Below are 17,292 nucleotides of genomic sequence, written 5' to 3'. Positions count from 1 at the left end.
CAAGAAACAAAGCAAGCAGAAGAACAAAAGACGCTGACGGAAAAAAAAATAGTGGCAAAACGGACGGCGCGGACAGGATGGATGGGGTCGATGGACTCGTCGCCGGAAATGGTACCGCGACGCCGAGCTGGTCGAGATTGATGAGCCATCTGCGCCACCGACGGAACGCATAACGACCCCTACGCAAGCTTCGGCCAGTGCTTCGGAGCCCAACCTTACGACCGAACGGTACAGCACCCTCTCTGAGAAGATGGTCGCACCGACGCAGTCCACCCCCAACCTAGCCATCGCGAGCCCGGAAGCAGGAGGAGGAGCAGCATCCACAGACGAAGGAAGCACCTCGGCGACCGGGAGAAAGGGATACATCGAGGGACACCATCCGGCACCGTCAACTTCGGCTCCTTCGACGTCGTCGAGCGGGGCCATGTCGTTTTTCCGGATGCGCAGGGGGACGAACCAGAGTGTAGCCACGACGGCGTCGTCATCCATTGCCGTGCTTGCCGAGGGCGCAGACGAGAAGGGAATCGGCAAGGGAAAGGGAAAGGCGAGAGAGAAGGAGAAGGAGAAGGAGAAGGGAAAGGGAAAGGGAACGGGCAAGGGGAGGGATCGGAGCGCGAGCGAGGCAGCGCTAAGTCGGGACGGGGAAGAGGAGGAGGATGAACTGGACGCGTTGGAGCTGCGAGTGAATCTGGAGCTGCAGGGTCAGGGGAATGGGGGACGCTGGGGGATAGGAGATGAGGCGAGAATGAGTTTAGAGTGAAAGTAGGGTATAGGGCAGTGTTGATATCCGTGTGAGAAGAACAGGTGGCAGTATTCATAGGCCCATTTTTGATGGGATAAAAGGAGATCCGTATTGTGTATCCGTGTAAGGGGTTGGATTCAGGGGTAAGTAAGTTGGGTGATACGGTGTGAACGAACAACTCCTGCCCTTTATTGTGAAATAGGAAGCCCAGACTTACGGCCACGGGTTTCGCAGGTAAGTCGTATCTCCTGATCTCCTGCTCTCCTCAGACAATGCCTTGAAGCCACGGCGGGTGCCTTTGGCGACGCGAGCCACACGACATGCGAAAATAACCCCGGTTTCCGTGGGGAATACGACGAGAGCGAACAATGCTAAGCCTCCTGATCCACCATCCGGTGAGATCTTACGTCTCAATCACTCTGTGAGTAGTAGGCGGCAGAGATGTTGATGTCTACAGAGTATAAATACAGATGCCTGGTCTCATGGTATTTCACATCTCTCCCGCTCTGGACATGGTGTGTCGGACAGTCGGACAGTCGGACAGTCGTCGGTTTTTGTCCCAGCTCTTTCTGCTCTGCTGCTGTTATAAATTATAATCCCTGGACGTACGAGTGCGATTCTCTGCCTATTACTTCCTGATATATCGCCATGCTTCCACCCAAATTCCTCCTAATTGTCCCCCCTCTTCCCCTCCTATCTCCCAGGCAGCCTATCTACTGACTGCAAATGCGTACGTAAATCTGTAGTCCGCAGTCTGTCTGCACCCCTCCCCCTCGAGTTCCGAGCAGGGTTAACGTAGACCAGGGCCCTGAAGACGAATGCTGGCCCAGCAGAGACGAGTGGAAAGAGTTCAATAACACGGTAAACGGCCGTCTCATCCGACCCCAACCTCCCGCCTCTGTCTGCTACCCAACGGAGCCCAATTACGACCCTGCTGCCTGCGAGAACATCATCTCTCAATGGGGCGAGGCAAATTTCCACTCGGGGGATCCATCCAGCATCGCCTACCCAAGCTGGGCCGGCCAGCCATGCCCTGTGCTCTCATCTTCCCTAATGGCACCAGTATCAGCGGTGATCCCAACGCCGGGGCCAAGGGATGCAGCTTGGGTAGATTTCCTAGCTACGTTACTAATGCTACCAGGCCAGAAGATATTATTGCTGCATTTTAATGGGCTGGGAAGAGGAATATCAGGCTTAATATTAATAACATGGACCTGGCCATTCGCCCAGTGGAAGTTGAGTCTCTTTTTCTTGGATGATCTATACTATACATTGGTGCACGACTCATTTTATTCCAAGCGTTTCCATGCTGACGCCCAGCCTCCATAGGAGCACTGCGTACGGGAGTATATCGTAAGTATTAGTGGGGAGGAAAGCGACGTATTGGCATATATGTGCTAACTTGCAGTTAATAGTAGCCTTGGACGCATAATGTCCGTAGCATTCAGTATCATGAAAATTTCAAATCTAAATGCTGTCTTTCATACAACACCTCGCCTCAAACGGCGGCAACTATCGCCGCTGGTAAGGTCTGCGGGACGTGTATAAAGCCCTGGACGAGCACGATGCCATTATTATCTGCGGTGCAGAGACGGTAATCATTCCATATTCCACCCGCACTGAAAGAATAACGCACGGTCTAAACTAAAAAAACCGCTTAGACAGTCGGCGTTATCGGCTGGGTCACGGGCGGCGGCCACGGCTTCCTGAGCTCCACCTACGGCATGGTCTAAACTAACAAAACCGCTTAGGTAGTCGGCAGCAGAGACTATGCTCTTCTTTGGCGTTTCATGCTTTTCAACCAGCCCGACGGGGCCGTGGAAGCGCTGTTTCCCCTCCTGAAGGAGAGGATGAACCAGTCAGCTGGTGCGGTCTTTATGATTCTCAGGTGTCCCACGCGGTATCGTTCCTGGAGGCTTATGATGCGCTTGAGGCCCTGCCTTAGCAGGTTGGGGGCGATGGTGGCCCCGTTATTGGCAGCCGACTTTTGACTACCCGCGCCCTGGAGAACACGGATGTCGTGGCGAGAATGTTCCGTGAAGCTGGACTCAGCATGAATCCTAACGCTGTGAGTTGTGCACCGAACCCCCGTTGAACTTCATCAAGGGAATCGCTAACCAGAGACGACTATGTTGTTGTTTAGACCTCGCGTACCACTGTTACGATCGGGTATATGATTGCCAGTTCGAACAATGCGGACCTTGAAACGGCCTTGAACCCGGCCTGGCGGGATTCGGTGTCACATTTCGTTCTCGTCTCCGGCTGGCCTGCCGGCGCCCCTGACGATGTCGTCCGCGCTGTCCGAGATGATACGACCTTCAACAAAACGCGGTATCTTCGGGATCTAGACCCGGATAGTGGAGCATACTTCAAAGAGGTGAGTAGCTAACCATGACTCTAATTCCTCTTTCTTTTCCCTCTCGGTTCCTCCTCTCGTCGCCTCCGGGCCTCCCTATCGATCAGACAATGCTCCAAGTTTTTTGGAGTAGCCAAGTAAAGAAATAGACTGACGAAATATTACAATCGCCAATAAATGGACGCTTTTGAGCAAGACTGGCAATTCTCCGCCTTTGGCGGGAATTATCCCCGGCTGAGGGCCATCAAGGAGGAGTATGACCCGGACGACGTACTCTGGTGCCATAACTGCGTTGGCAGCGAACCCTGGCTGGAGGACGAGGACGGCAGACTCTGTCGTCAGGACTGGTGGGAAGAGGCACGGGTGCACGAGAACGATTTGTGATAAACAAGATAATGCGGCTTGTCTAGTCTCGGCCCGGCCCGGCCTTAAAAATTCCGGGAGTCTCTAGAGCCGGACTGCCGGAGCGGGTATGAGTGGAGAAGAGACCCACCTCCTCGACTCCTTCCGATGATTCGCCCGACGATGGCACCGGGAATGATCTTGGAGCTGTATTTGTAGTCTGTACGGTAATCCGGAAGCGTGAATCTAGCATTCACTCTTTGTGGCAACTGAACAATTTCAAGATATGCGCATACCATTCACCAGTCTGGGTCCCTGGGATCACTTGGAAAAGCTGCCATGGGGAATCACATAGCAAGCTGGGGAAAATGATAATATATGTGTGTATATATATATATACACGGAACCGGGCAAGTATCTGATTTCATGCCTTTCGCAGCAAAGCGTTCATAGCAAGCGAACAGACGTTATTCTGTGGGAGAAGGAACAAAACTAGAATCGTCTCGATCATCTCTGGACTTCATGATCAAGGGATGTGGTGCTGAGTGCCCAAGTAGCCACATTCTTTTGCCGGCCTGTTCGATCTCGAGGCACTAAAGGTTCTGCTGCCTCCTCGACTTACAACCATCTGCCCTCCTCGCTCGCCTGAGAACAAGGTCGGCAGCCTTTCACTGAATTAGCGACATCCAACCCGAGTAGCACCAGACACACCTTGCGTCAAGGGAAACTCACCTTCTCGCCAATGGCATAAGCAGTAGAGCTGGTATGAGTGCTGGGAACAAGAGGCATGATAGAGTTATCAGCCACGCTGAGCTTCCTCGTCCCATACACCCTGAGATCGGGGCCCACCACACCACCCAGCTCCCGGGGCGCCAGCGACGCGGTCCCGACAGGATGTCCCGTGCTAGGGCTAATCCTGCTCGCGATCCACGCCTTGAGGTCCTCATCGCTCGTGATATGCGCGCCGGGGCTCGTCTCTACGGGGCCAAACGTCTCGACCATGGCGTCGGCGCTCATGAACTGGCGCGTGCCCCTGAGGAGTTCGACCACGAGGTCCAGGTCCAAGGGGTTGGAGAAGGCCCGGTAGTCAACCAGGGGCTCGACGTTGCCGCGTCCCGAAGGGTCGACCCCGTCGTCGTCCGGGGATAGGTGGATGGTTCCGCGGCTGATGGACTTGCAGAGTACGATGCTGAAGCTGGAGCCGCCCGAAAAGGGCACCTCGAGGAGCGTGGAGCCTTCGGAGCGGAATTGGCGGGCTAGCGTCTTCTTTTGCTCGACGTAGCCTGCTATGACTGTTTCGTCGACGCCCTCGTGGAGGTACTCTGCCGGGTCCTGGGCGAGGAGCTTCCCGACGATTTCTTCTGTTCGGTTGGTAAAATGGGGGAGGGGCAGGAAGACGGCGCTGTTGACGAAGGTCGTATAAGGGCCTGCGAGCGTGTGAGTAAGAGGAACTGTCCCACACCGGAGATTGTCTGGCGGGATGAGCGTAAAGGGCATGTAGAGTTACCCACCGGTCTTGTTCGTTTCCCAGAGATCTAGGGCCTGAGCTGCGTACTCGGGATCCCTGCTTAAAGTGGTGCTGTTCGGACTGAACGACTTGCTGACTGTCGAGACGATGTGAGTCGGGTCACCTTCCCACTAGTTTGATAAGAAGAGGACTAGACATTACTGACAACTGTACGAGATGGCAAAATTCATGTGGTCCTGGAAGTTCTCGCCGACGCCCGGAAGCTCCACCTTGACCTCTGCCCCCGCGGCCTCAAGGACCTGTCTAGGGCCGATACCACTCCTCTGCAGCACTTGAGGCGTGTGGGCAGCCCCGGCAGCGATGATGACCTCGCGCTTGGCGCGAACCTCCCAGGCGCTTTCGGGCATGTCGCCGTCCCGAGGCGTGTATCTCATACCGTCGGCGCTCCAGTTGTCCGAGTCGGGGGTCGGGGCAGGGGAGAGGATGAGCTGTGTGACACGGTGGCCGGTCAGGAGGTGAAAGTTGTCGCGACTAGCTGGACCATCCTCTTGTGTGTAGTGGCCGGGCCTGGAGAAGGACCTCCGCTCGGTGGCAGGGTCGCGCGAATTTGGGGCCCAGATGACGCCGGTTTGGTCGCCAGCTGCTCCCTCTTTGGGGAACCTGAAGCCGGGAATTCTCTTGAAGGCGTTCCACATGGCGACTTGACAAGAGGCCAGCGTTAGAACATGCCATGCTCGACGTGCTTGTCCACAGTAGATGGGCTCATTCTTTTGCTGTAGGTAACATGAAGCCAGCAAGCTAGAAAAGGGGCACTCACCAGTGGCAGGCCAGTGGAAAGGGCGGTAGCTGGAGTGGATGGGCGTCGTCCCACCGTACGCCGCCTCAACATCGTACGTGATATTGTACTCTCGAACCATCTCCTCGGTCGGCGGAGTGAAGGTGACGCTCTTCTTGAAGTAGGGGAGGATGTTATCCCACCCCCACTCCTCCGCGAAGGCTTCCTCGTGTTCTTCACCGGCGGCCCAGACCCACGAATCGTAGTCCTCGGCCGAACCCCTCATGAAGAACATACCGTTTACGGCGGAGCTGCCACCGACGACGGCACCGGCCATGAGAGGCGGAGTAGAGTAGCCGAGTCCGGGCTGCGGGACTGCCGTGAGGTTGTAGAAGCGCGTGGCACGGGGAAACTCATCGCTGGGACCGGAGTCTATATCAGGACGTACAGTAGCTTCTATGGAGTGGGACATGTCCAGATAGCCGTATTCAATAACGAGAACGGTATCTGTTGAACAGGATTAACGGGCATTAAGCGAGAGGTGCGTTATAGGTAGTGAGGAGTGAGGTGAGGTACTAACAGTCGCCGCTTTCGCTCAACCTGTCTGCCACTGTGAGCCCGGCAGTCCCAGCCCCAACCACGATGAAGTCGTATTCGTCGAGAATGTCGTCCCGTCTCGTGATGACTGTGGCCTCCCGCGCATGGGCGGGTAGTGCGGCTACATGGCTGACGAGGATGCTCAGTAGAGCAGGCGCAGCACAAATAAGTCGACGCATGGTGAATGATGGAGAACTCAACTTGGGAAACTCCTCTCCGGGTCTGACTTCTGAGATGTGACGGCCACGGGAGGAGGGCAATTTTCGGGGCCTCCCACCCGACCCTGGGGCTTGCTGTTTTATATTCTTTTTTGTGTAATACAAAGCCGGTCAGATGGGAAGATGCTCATACGTCTTTTAGGCATAGATTGGCGCCGTACATGCAGCTCACTACCTATATTACATTGGTTTCCTCGTTGAGACATGGCACTGATCTAGACCTCATATTGAGGCCGAAGTTACGCTGACAGGAACACATGGGTGCCCCATCAGCATGCACTCCATGCGGGGGAAACGCAGACAGGATACGAGAGATGGACGCCTCCGCTCTTTTTACATCCATGATCACGACGGTACTGCATGTATGCATCAGGTAGTTACCTGTCCCTGAGAGCGGCAAGATCCTCTTTCCAGGCTCTCTTGGCACCACTCGAAGAAGGGCCGGCGAATTTTAGGGAAATTACCTACACTTCCGATATGCAGCATCCGCGGTCTATAATGCAGGACGTAATCCCAAACTTGGGCCCGGTGGAGAGTCTTCCGGCGGAGCGAGTGGTAATACAGGCCATTGGCCAGTGAAACGTGGAGGAGGAGACGAGAATGTTGCATCCGCGGCTTACAGGCTATATTCGTCCGGCAGTTGGATGATGGATCACGGATGTCAAAGCTGAGTACAATTGGAGTCCAGAAGGTCTCGAGAAGCCAGGGGATAGCAACGACTTTCTTCGTTTTTATACGGTTAAGAAACTTGGTCAGAACTCTTCTCGCATTTCCCCGCCCCGAACCATGAAACAGTTTGTCTTGGGACGAACCGGAGTATTATTTGATTAACCCTAGTTTATGTGCTCTCCCCGCTTTACCAACACTTTGTGGCCCTGCGAGTTTAAGGTAAAAAAGAAGAAAAGGAGAAGAAGAAAAGAAGAAGAAAAGAAGAAGAAAAGAAGAAAAGAAGAAAAGAAGAAGAAAAAAAGAAAGAAGAAAGAAAGAAAGAAAAAGGGGAAAAGGGGAAAAGGGGAAAAGGGGAAAAGGGGAAAAGGGGGAAATAAAAGATGCATTATTTTATTCAATATACCGGGCGGAGAGTCAAGGGCCATATTTTCGTATTACAAGAGCACCTCTAACTCTCTGTTTGACAAAGGCCGTAACGTATATCCCAGCCTGTCGTCGGGGAGTGTGACGCGGACATCCGGTGCCGGTGTGGGGCCAGCGCCGCCCCGGAAACGGAGGATCAGCCCGAGCACCTCTACGGAGTACTCCGTATGGCATAGGAACAAAAGCCTCTCGAATTTCTGTGCTCCTTAGAGCCCGTCATTTTCTGCAAATGGCAACAATGGCCTTCATCCGAATCCCCACACCCTCCGTACTATCTGGCCGCTGAAAGCTTTCTGTCCACCGCGTAGATGGGCGGCTTTCCTGCCTTGATGGACGGGTGGTTGAGGAGGACGTCGGTGACGATTCCTGTACAGCAGGCATTGTCTAGGATGGTGGAGGTGGCAGTGATTGCGTGGCGGTCCTGGACGAGGGCGATGACTTTCTGGGCCAGTTCTCGGGTGGAATCGCCGGCCATGGACTCGTATGTTTCGGCGATGTTGTTGAAATGTTCGAGAGCATTGTTTGTGGTGAAGGACCTTTTTTTATTTCTTCCTACGTGCAATCAGGGGAAGAGGCGGCGGCTTTGAAGAATGGATTTCCTTGAAGGTTTGAAGTAATAAGGGGGAACGGGGAGGTTGGAACAACTATATATAGGTAGGCAAGCAAGCGTCATAAAGCCCAGGCTTCCCAGCGGTTTGTCTAGTCGCATAGCCCTAGCAGTCACCGGTCTATATGCAGGGCACCGAACTAGACGCCCCGGGCAGTTATCGGACAAGTAATCGGAGACATAATTCGTTACTCTAACCAGGGGGTGCCGCCGCAACCTACGAGTATTCCATACACGGTACGACGACGTCTTCTATTTCACACATGCAGGCAACAACAAAAGTGGCAGAGAGTCGGTTTTATATTGTCTGGTCGCTATAGTATACACTTATTGACGAACAATGCTGCCCCTAGTTCTTCAGAGCACGCTTCCTCTTGCTGGGGTTAGGGCAGTTGAGGTCGGTGTCGAGGATGGCAATGCTGAGCTCGGGCATGTCAAACTCGAAGGCGCCCTCCTCGTTGGCGGTGAGGACGAAAGTGGTGCGCTCGACGGCGTTGTTGCCCAGGTGGGGGTCGTTGTACGCATAGGGGTCCTTGTCCTCTTCGGCGTTGGTCAGCATGGTCAGGAGCGCCTTGGTGCCCTCCTCGACGCCCTCGAACGAGAGGGAGACGGGGATCGGGGCCGAGTCGGTGGTGTTGTAGGCGGCGCCCTTCCAGATGAACGAGCCCTTGTCCTCGTTCTTGCCGGCGACGTAGTACAGCGGCCCGATGTCGCCCTCGGCGGGGAGGGTGTGGGTCATGATGTGGGCGGCGATGAGCTCCCAGAGGTACCAGCTGGTGGAGCGGGTGGTCATGGCCGGGTCGGCGGCGTGCTGGACCATGGTCATGGCCCACTGCCAGCGGTTCATGTTGCGGAGGATCGGGGCGTAGAAGGTGGCGGGGATGCGGTCGGCGTTGCGCTCGTAGCCGATCATGGAGATGGCCTCGCCGACGGTGCCGATCCACCAGGGGAACGTGAAGAGCTCGCCGTCCCAGCCGATGCCGCCGTTGGGGTGCGTGGCCGCAACCTCGCCGATGATGTGGGCGACGTCGTTGTCGAACTTGTCGAACTCTTCGACCAGCTCGTCGGGCGTGCGGTACGGGTGGTAGTCGCCGAGGACGCCCTCGGGGATCTCGAGGCCCTCGTGGGTCGAGCCGGAGGCGATCACCTGGAGCTGCGGGTAGGCCTCGTTGACGGCGGCCTGGAACATGGGCAGGCGGTAATCCATGTACGACTGCCAGCCGGCTTCGCCGCCGGCCAGCCAGTCCTCGTTGCCGATCTCGACGTACAGCAGGCGGAAGGGCTCGGGGTGGCCCAGAGAGGCGCGGACGGAACCCCATTCGGAGTCGGGGGGCCCGATGATGAACTCGATCTGGTCCAGGGCGTCGTCGATGAAGGGCTGCAGCTTCTCAGGGGGGGTGATGTCGCCGTTGAGGGCCAGACCGGCAAAGACGCCGACGACAATCTCGAGATCAAAGTCCTCGGCCCACTGGAGGTACTCCAGGAGACCAAGGCCGTGAGTCTGCTGGTAACCCCAGACTCCCTGGAAACCGGGACGGTAACGCAGGGGGCCAAGAGTGTCCTTCCAGTCCCACCAGGTCCGGTTGTCAAGACCCTCGAGCATGTTGCCACCGGGGAGACGGATGATAGTCTATCATCGCAGTTGCACAGTTTAGCTTTTGTTTTTCCAGTGTATATATATTCATTCATGATGTGGTTTTCAATGTTCAAGTTGAGTTTATTTCTGGAGCAAGACAGCACGTGAGGTGGTCTCTTACCGGGTGAAGGTCAGCAAGGACCTGAGCAAGGTCGACACGGAGACCGTTCTTGCGGTCCTTGTAGGTAGGGGGGAACAGGCTGATCAGGTTAAAGTCGAGGGATCCATCGGCAGTGCCCTCGGGGTCGAAGGTGATAGCGAAGGTGTTGTTGCTGTTGGGGGCATCCGTCTCGGGGATGAGCTCGAACTCGTGCTCGACCCAGTCGTCAGCGACAGACTGCGACACGATCTCGACGGAGCCGAAGACCTCGTCGGTCAGGGCCGACTGGAGGGAGGCAGTGAAGTTGCCCTCGTAGGAACCGTGGACCCAGAACGAGCCGGTGTACTTCTGCACCTTCACGTCCATGCCCCAGTAGCCGTCGTTGGCCATGCCGACGGGACCGGAGTCGCATGTGTCGGCGGCGACATTGACGGAGACGGGGAGGGCGTCGGACAGGGGAAGCTCCAGGCGGTTAAGCTTGAGCTCGGCGCCGTTGACGGAGTGCCAGCCGTCGAGGGAGACGGGGTAGGCCTCACTGTACTGGAAGGCGCGGTTGCGGATCAGTTCGGCGTAGATGCCGCCGTCGCCGGAGTTGTTGATGTCCTAGTCAGCGTTCGCATGTCAGTCTTACAAGGCTTTCCTCGTCGTATCGTCTCACCCATTGAAGGTGAGAGAGAAAGTGGGAATAGAGCACGAAAGAACGATGAGATAAAAAGAAGAAGAAAAAAATATGAAAAAGACTGGAACAATTGGAGGGCATTCTCACCTCATGGAGGAAACCATACTGGTGGCCGCTGGTAGCGTTACCGCCAGACGACGAGACCTTGATATCCCAGGCTGCGGCAGACGAGACAGCAAGAGCTGCAGCCGCGAGGGCCGACTTGAGGAACGGCATGGTTGCTCTTCTCAACAACTGTTTTCTAGAGCGTCACTCGGATTGAAATGCCGCGTGCGTCTTAGAGAGAGGCAGAGGCCGAGGGGGGCGAAGGGCAGCATTCCCCGCGGACGGGGGTTTATATAAGGGGGGGTGGATGATGGATCATGGCTTGGGGCATTGGCAAATGGCCATTGAATCTCGGCTAATCGTTCCGGGTCCTTGCTTTCGGTCTCCTTTTCCATTGTTGCTGTAGCTGTTGCTGCTGTTGCTGTTGCTGGAGCTGGAGCTGGAGCTGGAGCTGGGGCTGGGGCTGGGGCTGGAGCTGGTGCTGGAGCTGGTGCTGGTGCTGCCGCGTCTGCTGCCGCCTCCGCCAGTTATGACAGCATGAATCGATCGACGATGGGTGGGGAGAGCTGGAGGGAAGCTTGGGTGCAGACAACACGACAAGACACGACACGACATGGCCAGGGGTCCCATCGAGTCGGGCCCTAGTACCGGGACCGGGGACTGGATGGGGTCATGCTCTGGAGCCGCATGGTCCATGGAGCCGTACGGAGCCGTATGGAGTAGAGTAGAGGCTGAATGGCAAAGCTGATTAGAGGACCACGGGTGACGAAGAAAACCCAGACGGATAAATGACCAACAAAAGCCGTCGGGTATCGGGTCCTCGGGCTAGATCATGCATAACTCCCCCATGGGAAAGCGAAATGACCTGGGACAAGAAACGGGCCTGGGGCATGGGACAACGTACAACGTACTTGTGCTTCCTACAACGTCCTCACCTCACGGTTCATCACCGACCAGTTGACGAACCGTGTGCAGCGCAGGTGCCGCAGTGAGCCTCAAGTCCATGTCAACTGCCGATAGTGCCCCCCGGCCTCCCAAGCGCCACGCTAGGCCGTGTGTTCTTATACCCCTGACGCCTCATCCCCTTGTGTCCAATGTGTGTTCGCCTGTGGAGACCTTTCGGCTCAGTCGCATAGCCTTGGCAGGACCACTGGACGGAGGCTAAACGAATTGGTTCCGAAGAAACAAAGTTGAGCTTCCGAAGCAGCAATGGCGGGTGAATGAGATGCCGATGCCCTTGCTTGTCCTGCAGAGGCTGTCTCTGTGATTCTGTCCTGATTCTGTTCCTCGAAGACATCTCAAAAGAAAAGCATGTCTTGATTTACGAAAGCAGACAGCTTTCCCCAGGCAAACCCGCAAAACCCACACGCCGAGTCCAACCTCTGGACGATCAGGGGAACTTGGAAGCAATATAAATTTACAATTTACCCACAGCACGACGCATGGATTGTTTGTTTCTTACCCAAACCCTCTTCGATCTCCCCTCAATGTTTCCCCAGACCAAACCAAAGTTCATGTTCCCTCCTTTGTGCCAGGATTGATTCCTCGATGCCGGTTCGGTTCGGACGTGGCCCCCGCTGCCCGGATAATGAAGGATCGGCGCGTTCCTATTTGAGCGCTTCCCGGGGCATTAACTATCCCAGCAGATTATGCACCGTATCTGCTCTAGACTCTGTATTATTCGGAAGGCTTTCTATCCGTGTAAGTGCAAGGGGCATGTGTAAATGTTCACTGCGTTAGGGCTTAGGATAAAAGCGCCGTGCATCCTTCATTACACTTGACCGCTTCCATGCCGTTTCTACACGTATTCTACCTTCAGCAGCTAGAGCCCTTCCTCGAAAGATTACTGGTTCGCTTCCCACAACTTGGAATAGCCTATGTGATGGTGATGCCTACGAATCAATCAAAATTATCAAATTGCTCAACTCCCATGCAGGTACGTGTACATACGGATACTGCTTCCTACAGTTGACCAGGTTTCCGGGTAAAATCAGCGAGAACGCCACATGGCTGATACAGAGCTATGTTATAGTTACCTCTACTTATAGAAACAGATCGGGCGAATCTGGGTATGTACTATGTAATGGCCAGCAACGAAGGAAATTAGACTCTTGGTCAAAGGCTTCCAAGCGAGTCTCATCAAGCGAACTTCATTCTTTACACTGTCCGTCTTGTGTTTCTATGGGAAGAGGGGCGGGTATTCAGTCTTCGCTTTCTTAGCACGCTCTTGGCCGCCTTGGGCGATTGCCTGCAGACTGTGGGACGACACGATCGAACCGCGTCAGCGCCAAGTGGGAAACCCCCTCCCCGGGCCATGATCCCTAGCAAGCACAGCGTTTCTCGACTTTCCCCCACCTCATAGGGATGGACCATGACGTCGGTAGGACAAGAGTTCACAACTTCACGCAGAAGGCCGGTCGAATGAATTGGCTTGGTCACTGGGGTAGTCGAGAAGGACTGCAAAAGCGACAGTGAAGACGAAGTATCCGAAGCAGACGACCGTTGGCATTGGCGTTGCTATTGAGCTCGTCTCATTTCCACCGGCTCTGCCTGCAGCGGTCCTTGATTTCGGCTGCCTTCGCGGGCATCTCACCAACCAGCCGACGGAAACCGCACGCCAGTCCGGTCCTCGGATCCCTCCTCGTGCCATCCCCGACGACGATGCCGCCCTGCCTGACACCCAGCCTCCGAAACTCCTCCACGATGGCCCGGTAGTCCCCGAAGAACCGGTGCGCCCGAACGTCGTCGTCCCGCCCCGCCACGATGCCGTGTCCTAGCGTCGCGGCCCAGACCCCTCCTCCCCCTCCTCCCACCAGCATCGCGTGGGCCGCCGGGTCCCGGTCCTCCTCCAGCAACACCGAATAGATGCAGCCCGTGTACCGCACCGCCGATTCCGCCACCTGCGCGGGGAAGGCCCAGCCGGACGGCGGCAACTTTCCCCACGCCAACATCCTGCTGCTGCTGTTCCCGCTCGTGCTGCCATGGCCCCTGCCGCTGTGCCGCCGCAAGGATGGCGGGCTCACGGGATGCCACGGTGTTATTACCACGCCGTGCACGCGGCACATAACCTCGCGCCTGACGGGCGTGATCAACACGGCTGCCACGCGACGGGGTCCTCGCGGAGTCAGGACAACGGCTCCGCGTCGCAGCCAACGCACCGGAACATGCCGGCCGGAGGCGAGCAGCACGGGGCTTGACCCAGCGAAGCAGGCGTTCGACGCGTGTTGCAAGGGTCTCGCGGTGGGGGTGAATGTGAATGTGAATGGGCTGCCGAGCGATTCTTCGATGGTTACCCAAGGCTTGTGCTCTTTGACCAAGATGTCCTTGCCAGAGGAGAGCGGGTGCAAGGTGACGGCGGCATTTTGTCGGGCCTTCCCTGTGGGTTCAAGTTCTGGGTCTGTCGCGGGAGAAGAGTCGTCGCTGCTGGGGGTGGTTGTCGTGGGAACATGAAATCGACCTTCAGCATCGGACCCGTCTGCGACACCGAACCTAACGGCCCCACAGTCCAGACAGCGCGAGAACATCTCCCTCCGTAGACCGTGTGTATGCCCAAGTTCCCCGGTCGATTGCTGCGCTTGAAACGAGGTAAGACGCGTGATTGGGCTTCTTCTTTTGATAAGCTGATATTAAGAAAAGACAAGATGATTTGGAGCTCTGGACACGATAAGTACGACGGAGAGAGAGGTTAGGCGAGATGAGAGAATATAAGATATAAGATGTGACAAGTCTGACACGCTCTTGTGATCTCGAGGCCAACGCCACGCCAACGCCAGGCAGGAGCAAGAGGTAGGGGTAGGTGCCTAGGAGGTAACCTGGAGTCACCGGGAACCCATGAATCCGATCGATGTCATTCACGGGATGAACAGGGCAGAGAGATTACCTACCATGGCCATTGTTAGCGACGTGGTTGTTTTGTGGCTTTTCATATCGCCGAAGGAAGCGAAGGTGAAGGATGTCGTGCAGGGCCGCCTCAGAGGAAGCCTGATGGAAGACACCGAGACATCCGAGCCACGCGCCAAGCCAAGGGATCAGGTGGCAGGCTGCCATGCACCATCCCGCAACAGGGCAAACACGAGGAAGGTGAGGACTTTGTTGTCCTGTCGGTGGGGGGCGGGATGATGGGGGAGCAAAGATAGAAGAGACAATTCACGGGAGGAATCGTGAGGCCAAGTGGAATCCGAGCTCACATGCAGCGAGAGTTGTGTGTGATCATGCGCATGCGAGGCCACCGAGAAAGCACGGACGCGTTGTGGCTATGGGGGGCGCAGTGCTGTGTCGACAGGAAAGCAAAAGAAGCTATGCCTTGGCGCCGCGATCGCCCCGGATGTTTTAACATCGCTGTCTCCAGGTTGCCATGCTCGAGTTGCCCAAGACTCAAGAGCCTGACTGGTGCTTTGTATAAAAACGACCGAGACCGAACTGCGCGTAACCGAGTCAAACGGATGTCGAGGCAGCGTTGACAGAGGACGAGTTGGAGTATTGATATGCGTCTCGTAACCCGGTCGAAGGGGTTTTGTTAGGTGGTGGATAGATGGATGGACGGATGGACGGATGGGTGGATGGTTCACTCATTCACGATGGGAGATCGATAGGAGATAGGAGGATACGGAATACAATGTACGAGGTATTCGTAGGAGGAAATGAACAAGTACAACTTTAACATGAAAACCATTTGAAATAGGTGTTGATTTGATTGGAATGTACTTTGTGTCATCCGTCTGTGTTAGGTACCCACCTCGAATCAGTACCTTACCTTAGCTCAAACAGGCAGCAACGCACAGACCCTTTTGGGACCTTCGAGCTCTGACCACCTCGGTCGCCACACCTTGTTCCTGCCTAAAGGAAACAATCAGGGCTTGCGTTGGAGGTAATTACGGAAAATACAGGTAAGGATTATGTTTGCCTCAGGCTGAGATATTCACATGACTTCATTTGCCCCCTCAAATCTCTACATACGTGTACCCAGGTACCTCCTCACAGATCCAGTTCTCACCACCACAAAAATGGATCGCCAGAAATCATTTGGTCTGCAACCCTGGAAAATGACCAACAACGTCATCACGACCACTGCCGCGTCGGATGCCATAGTCGCATTTCCCCAGACCGACCTCGAGTTCTCCCGGCGATCCTTTCGTTCGAAAGGTGGATCCGTTCTACACTGGCTACCCTACCCTGCATCCTGCACCAGAACCGCTGCACCGAGCTGCTTCTAGTTAGTGGCCTCGACTTCTCAACCGCTACCAGTACTATAGTGTACACTAGGTAATTAGTAGCCTTAGACCAGTAAAGCGTTCGCCATCAACACCGAAGCAGCAGACCGCACCACCAACCAACCACCTTTGCGCAGCTCGGCAGCACAAGAGCCCCTTATAGCGTGGGGGGGGGGAGAATCAGCCGCCACAGTTTGTCCCGCCAATCCCGTCGTCGTTTGCGTCTTTTGTGATTTCACATCGAATCACTGCTCGATTCAACTTGACAGCCTTCATTTTTGAAGGCGCACGCCGCACACCGTGGCGCCAGTCCTCCAACCGGTTGCCGTCCCGGACAGCGGACAAACGAAAACCACAACCCCAAGCCACCCCCAGTCTCCACACCCACCCGCCCCGGTGTCTCTCCTGTCCTGTCCTGTCCTGTCCTGTCCTATGACTCCTGCCCTTTACCTACTCCGTCAAGGCGTAAAGGTTGCCCTCCAAAAGCTAGCGTGCATGCCCGCCGCATCTCGCATTACATCAATCCTAAGGGTAACAGATTTGTTTATCGTCCTCTGATATCCCTTTTCCTGACTCGGGCACCTTTTACCTACTTTCATACTCAGTAATTAACGGCCAGCTTCACAGCTTTGGGAGCGTTATCGTCGGATGTTTTAATTTCTTTCCATTGCTACGCTCTTATTCGTTCGTGCCCCCCCTGGTCGTCTTCGACTCGATGTTGTAGACCTTGTCCTTCACCTTGTTCTTGGCTCAAGGCCTGTTTTTCGCCTCCCGTCGCCCCTCCCATTCCGGCTTTTCCCTATATTGGACGCCTTGTCTTTGTAGCGCGGGGGATCATCCGGGGGTCAAAAGGCTGCTGAGAAGTTCAGCTAGGCTGGTCTGGTCCATTGGTATAAGAGGCTCGAGGGCGAGGGGAATATAACGACCTCGACTCTGCCTCTTTTTCTCTCTCTCTCTCTTTCTCCTTCCTTCCCCTTTTCCTCATCACAACACACGAACCACCATCTCAGTATCAAAAGGGAAATCTTCATTTCAATCACATACCTTCATCAGAATCATCAGAATCATCACGACTCGAAACCACTACACCACCACACCACCACACACCACACCACCACACACCACAACCTCAAAAACCATCTCCAACCGCCAAAATGCCTTGCCCCAGCTGCTGCAAGTGTGGAAGCATGATCGTCATCAGCACATCGTGCCCTTCCTGCGGCCATCACGAGTGCACCACTTGCTTGTAAACGACCTGGCGCATCATCGGCTCTCGACTCTCGGCTCTGGAACAACACGACCACCAGACCGATGCGCAACCTCGACTCCACCTTCACACAATCCCCAGGTCACACACTCGCGCCCGGGAAATGGACACAGCCTGCGGAGCCTACCATGGCCACCTTTTGTGCTCCAGCCTTCGCA

General features: G+C 55.5%; 6 protein-coding genes across 6 annotated transcripts in view; 2 read left to right on the top strand and 4 right to left on the bottom strand.

Moving 5' to 3' along the window:
* SODALDRAFT_336295 (Pex24p-domain-containing protein) overlaps window positions 1-760 on the top strand; it is a gene marked incomplete at both ends in the record, with an annotated part of 2,309 nt that extends 1,549 nt beyond the window's left edge. Inside the window, one exon of the mRNA XM_028612579.1 lies at window positions 53-760. Coding sequence (XP_028470464.1) covers window positions 53-760 — 708 coding nt within the window. The remainder of the gene's footprint in view (window positions 1-52) is intronic.
* Window positions 761-2,579: 1,819 nt separating this feature from the next.
* SODALDRAFT_326816 (hypothetical protein) lies at window positions 2,580-3,730 on the top strand. Its single transcript, XM_028610270.1, has 3 exons — window positions 2,580-2,810; window positions 2,886-3,119; window positions 3,280-3,730. The coding sequence occupies exons 1-3, from the start codon at window positions 2,772-2,774 to the stop codon at window positions 3,334-3,336; spliced, it is 330 nt and encodes a 109-aa protein (XP_028470463.1). The 5' UTR covers window positions 2,580-2,771; the 3' UTR covers window positions 3,337-3,730.
* Window positions 3,731-4,157: 427 nt separating this feature from the next.
* Window positions 4,158-6,459, bottom strand: SODALDRAFT_269865 (alcohol oxidase; the record flags this gene model as incomplete). Its single annotated transcript, XM_028607687.1, has 5 exons — window positions 4,158-4,867; window positions 4,952-5,044; window positions 5,117-5,608; window positions 5,726-6,190; window positions 6,264-6,459. The coding sequence occupies 5 exons, from the start codon at window positions 6,457-6,459 to the stop codon at window positions 4,158-4,160; spliced, it is 1,956 nt and encodes a 651-aa protein (XP_028470462.1).
* Window positions 6,460-8,481: 2,022 nt separating this feature from the next.
* On the bottom strand, window positions 8,482-10,828 carry SODALDRAFT_304087 (glycoside hydrolase; the record flags this gene model as incomplete). The annotated part of the gene is made up of 3 exons (XM_028608968.1): window positions 8,482-9,827; window positions 9,955-10,536; window positions 10,700-10,828. The coding sequence occupies 3 exons, from the start codon at window positions 10,826-10,828 to the stop codon at window positions 8,547-8,549; spliced, it is 1,992 nt and encodes a 663-aa protein (XP_028470461.1). The 3' UTR covers window positions 8,482-8,546.
* Window positions 10,829-10,913: 85 nt separating this feature from the next.
* On the bottom strand, window positions 10,914-11,312 carry SODALDRAFT_326814 (hypothetical protein). The gene has a single exon (XM_028610269.1). It carries the CDS (start codon window positions 11,285-11,287, stop codon window positions 10,973-10,975), a length of 315 nt encoding a protein of 104 aa, XP_028470460.1. The 5' UTR covers window positions 11,288-11,312; the 3' UTR covers window positions 10,914-10,972.
* A 1,720-nt stretch (window positions 11,313-13,032) lies between these two features.
* Window positions 13,033-14,651, bottom strand: SODALDRAFT_20386 (hypothetical protein). Its single transcript, XM_028607227.1, has 2 exons — window positions 14,542-14,651; window positions 13,033-14,263 (listed from the first exon to the last, which is right to left on the bottom strand). The coding sequence occupies exon 2, from the start codon at window positions 14,179-14,181 to the stop codon at window positions 13,189-13,191; it is 993 nt and encodes a 330-aa protein (XP_028470459.1). The 5' UTR covers window positions 14,182-14,263; window positions 14,542-14,651; the 3' UTR covers window positions 13,033-13,188.
* Window positions 14,652-17,292: the final 2,641 nt, after the last annotated feature.

This window comes from Sodiomyces alkalinus (genome assembly GCF_003711515.1).
Source record: "Sodiomyces alkalinus F11 unplaced genomic scaffold SODALscaffold_1, whole genome shotgun sequence".
NCBI lineage: Eukaryota > Fungi > Ascomycota > Sordariomycetes > Glomerellales > Plectosphaerellaceae > Sodiomyces > Sodiomyces alkalinus.
Note: the sequence above shows the minus strand (reverse complement) of the source record. Positions and strands in the feature narration are given on the sequence as shown.

Bases quoted from the DNA above. Each gene is read 5' to 3' on its own strand.
- SODALDRAFT_326814 (XM_028610269.1), bottom strand. From the start codon at position 11,287: ATGGGACCCCTGGCCATGTCGTGTCGTGTCTTGTCGTGTTGTCTGCAC.
- SODALDRAFT_326816 (XM_028610270.1), top strand. From the start codon at position 2,772: ATGTTCCGTGAAGCTGGACTCAGCATGAATCCTAACGCT. The intron at 2,811-2,885 runs GTGAGTTGTGCA...GTTGTTGTTTAG, and splicing joins TCAGCATGAATCCTAACGCT to ACCTCGCGTACCACTGTTAC. The intron at 3,120-3,279 runs GTGAGTAGCTAA...GCCAATAAATGG, and splicing joins GTGGAGCATACTTCAAAGAG to ACGCTTTTGAGCAAGACTGG.
- SODALDRAFT_20386 (XM_028607227.1), bottom strand. From the start codon at position 14,181: ATGTTCTCGCGCTGTCTGGACTGTGGGGCCGTTAGGTTCGGTGTCGCA.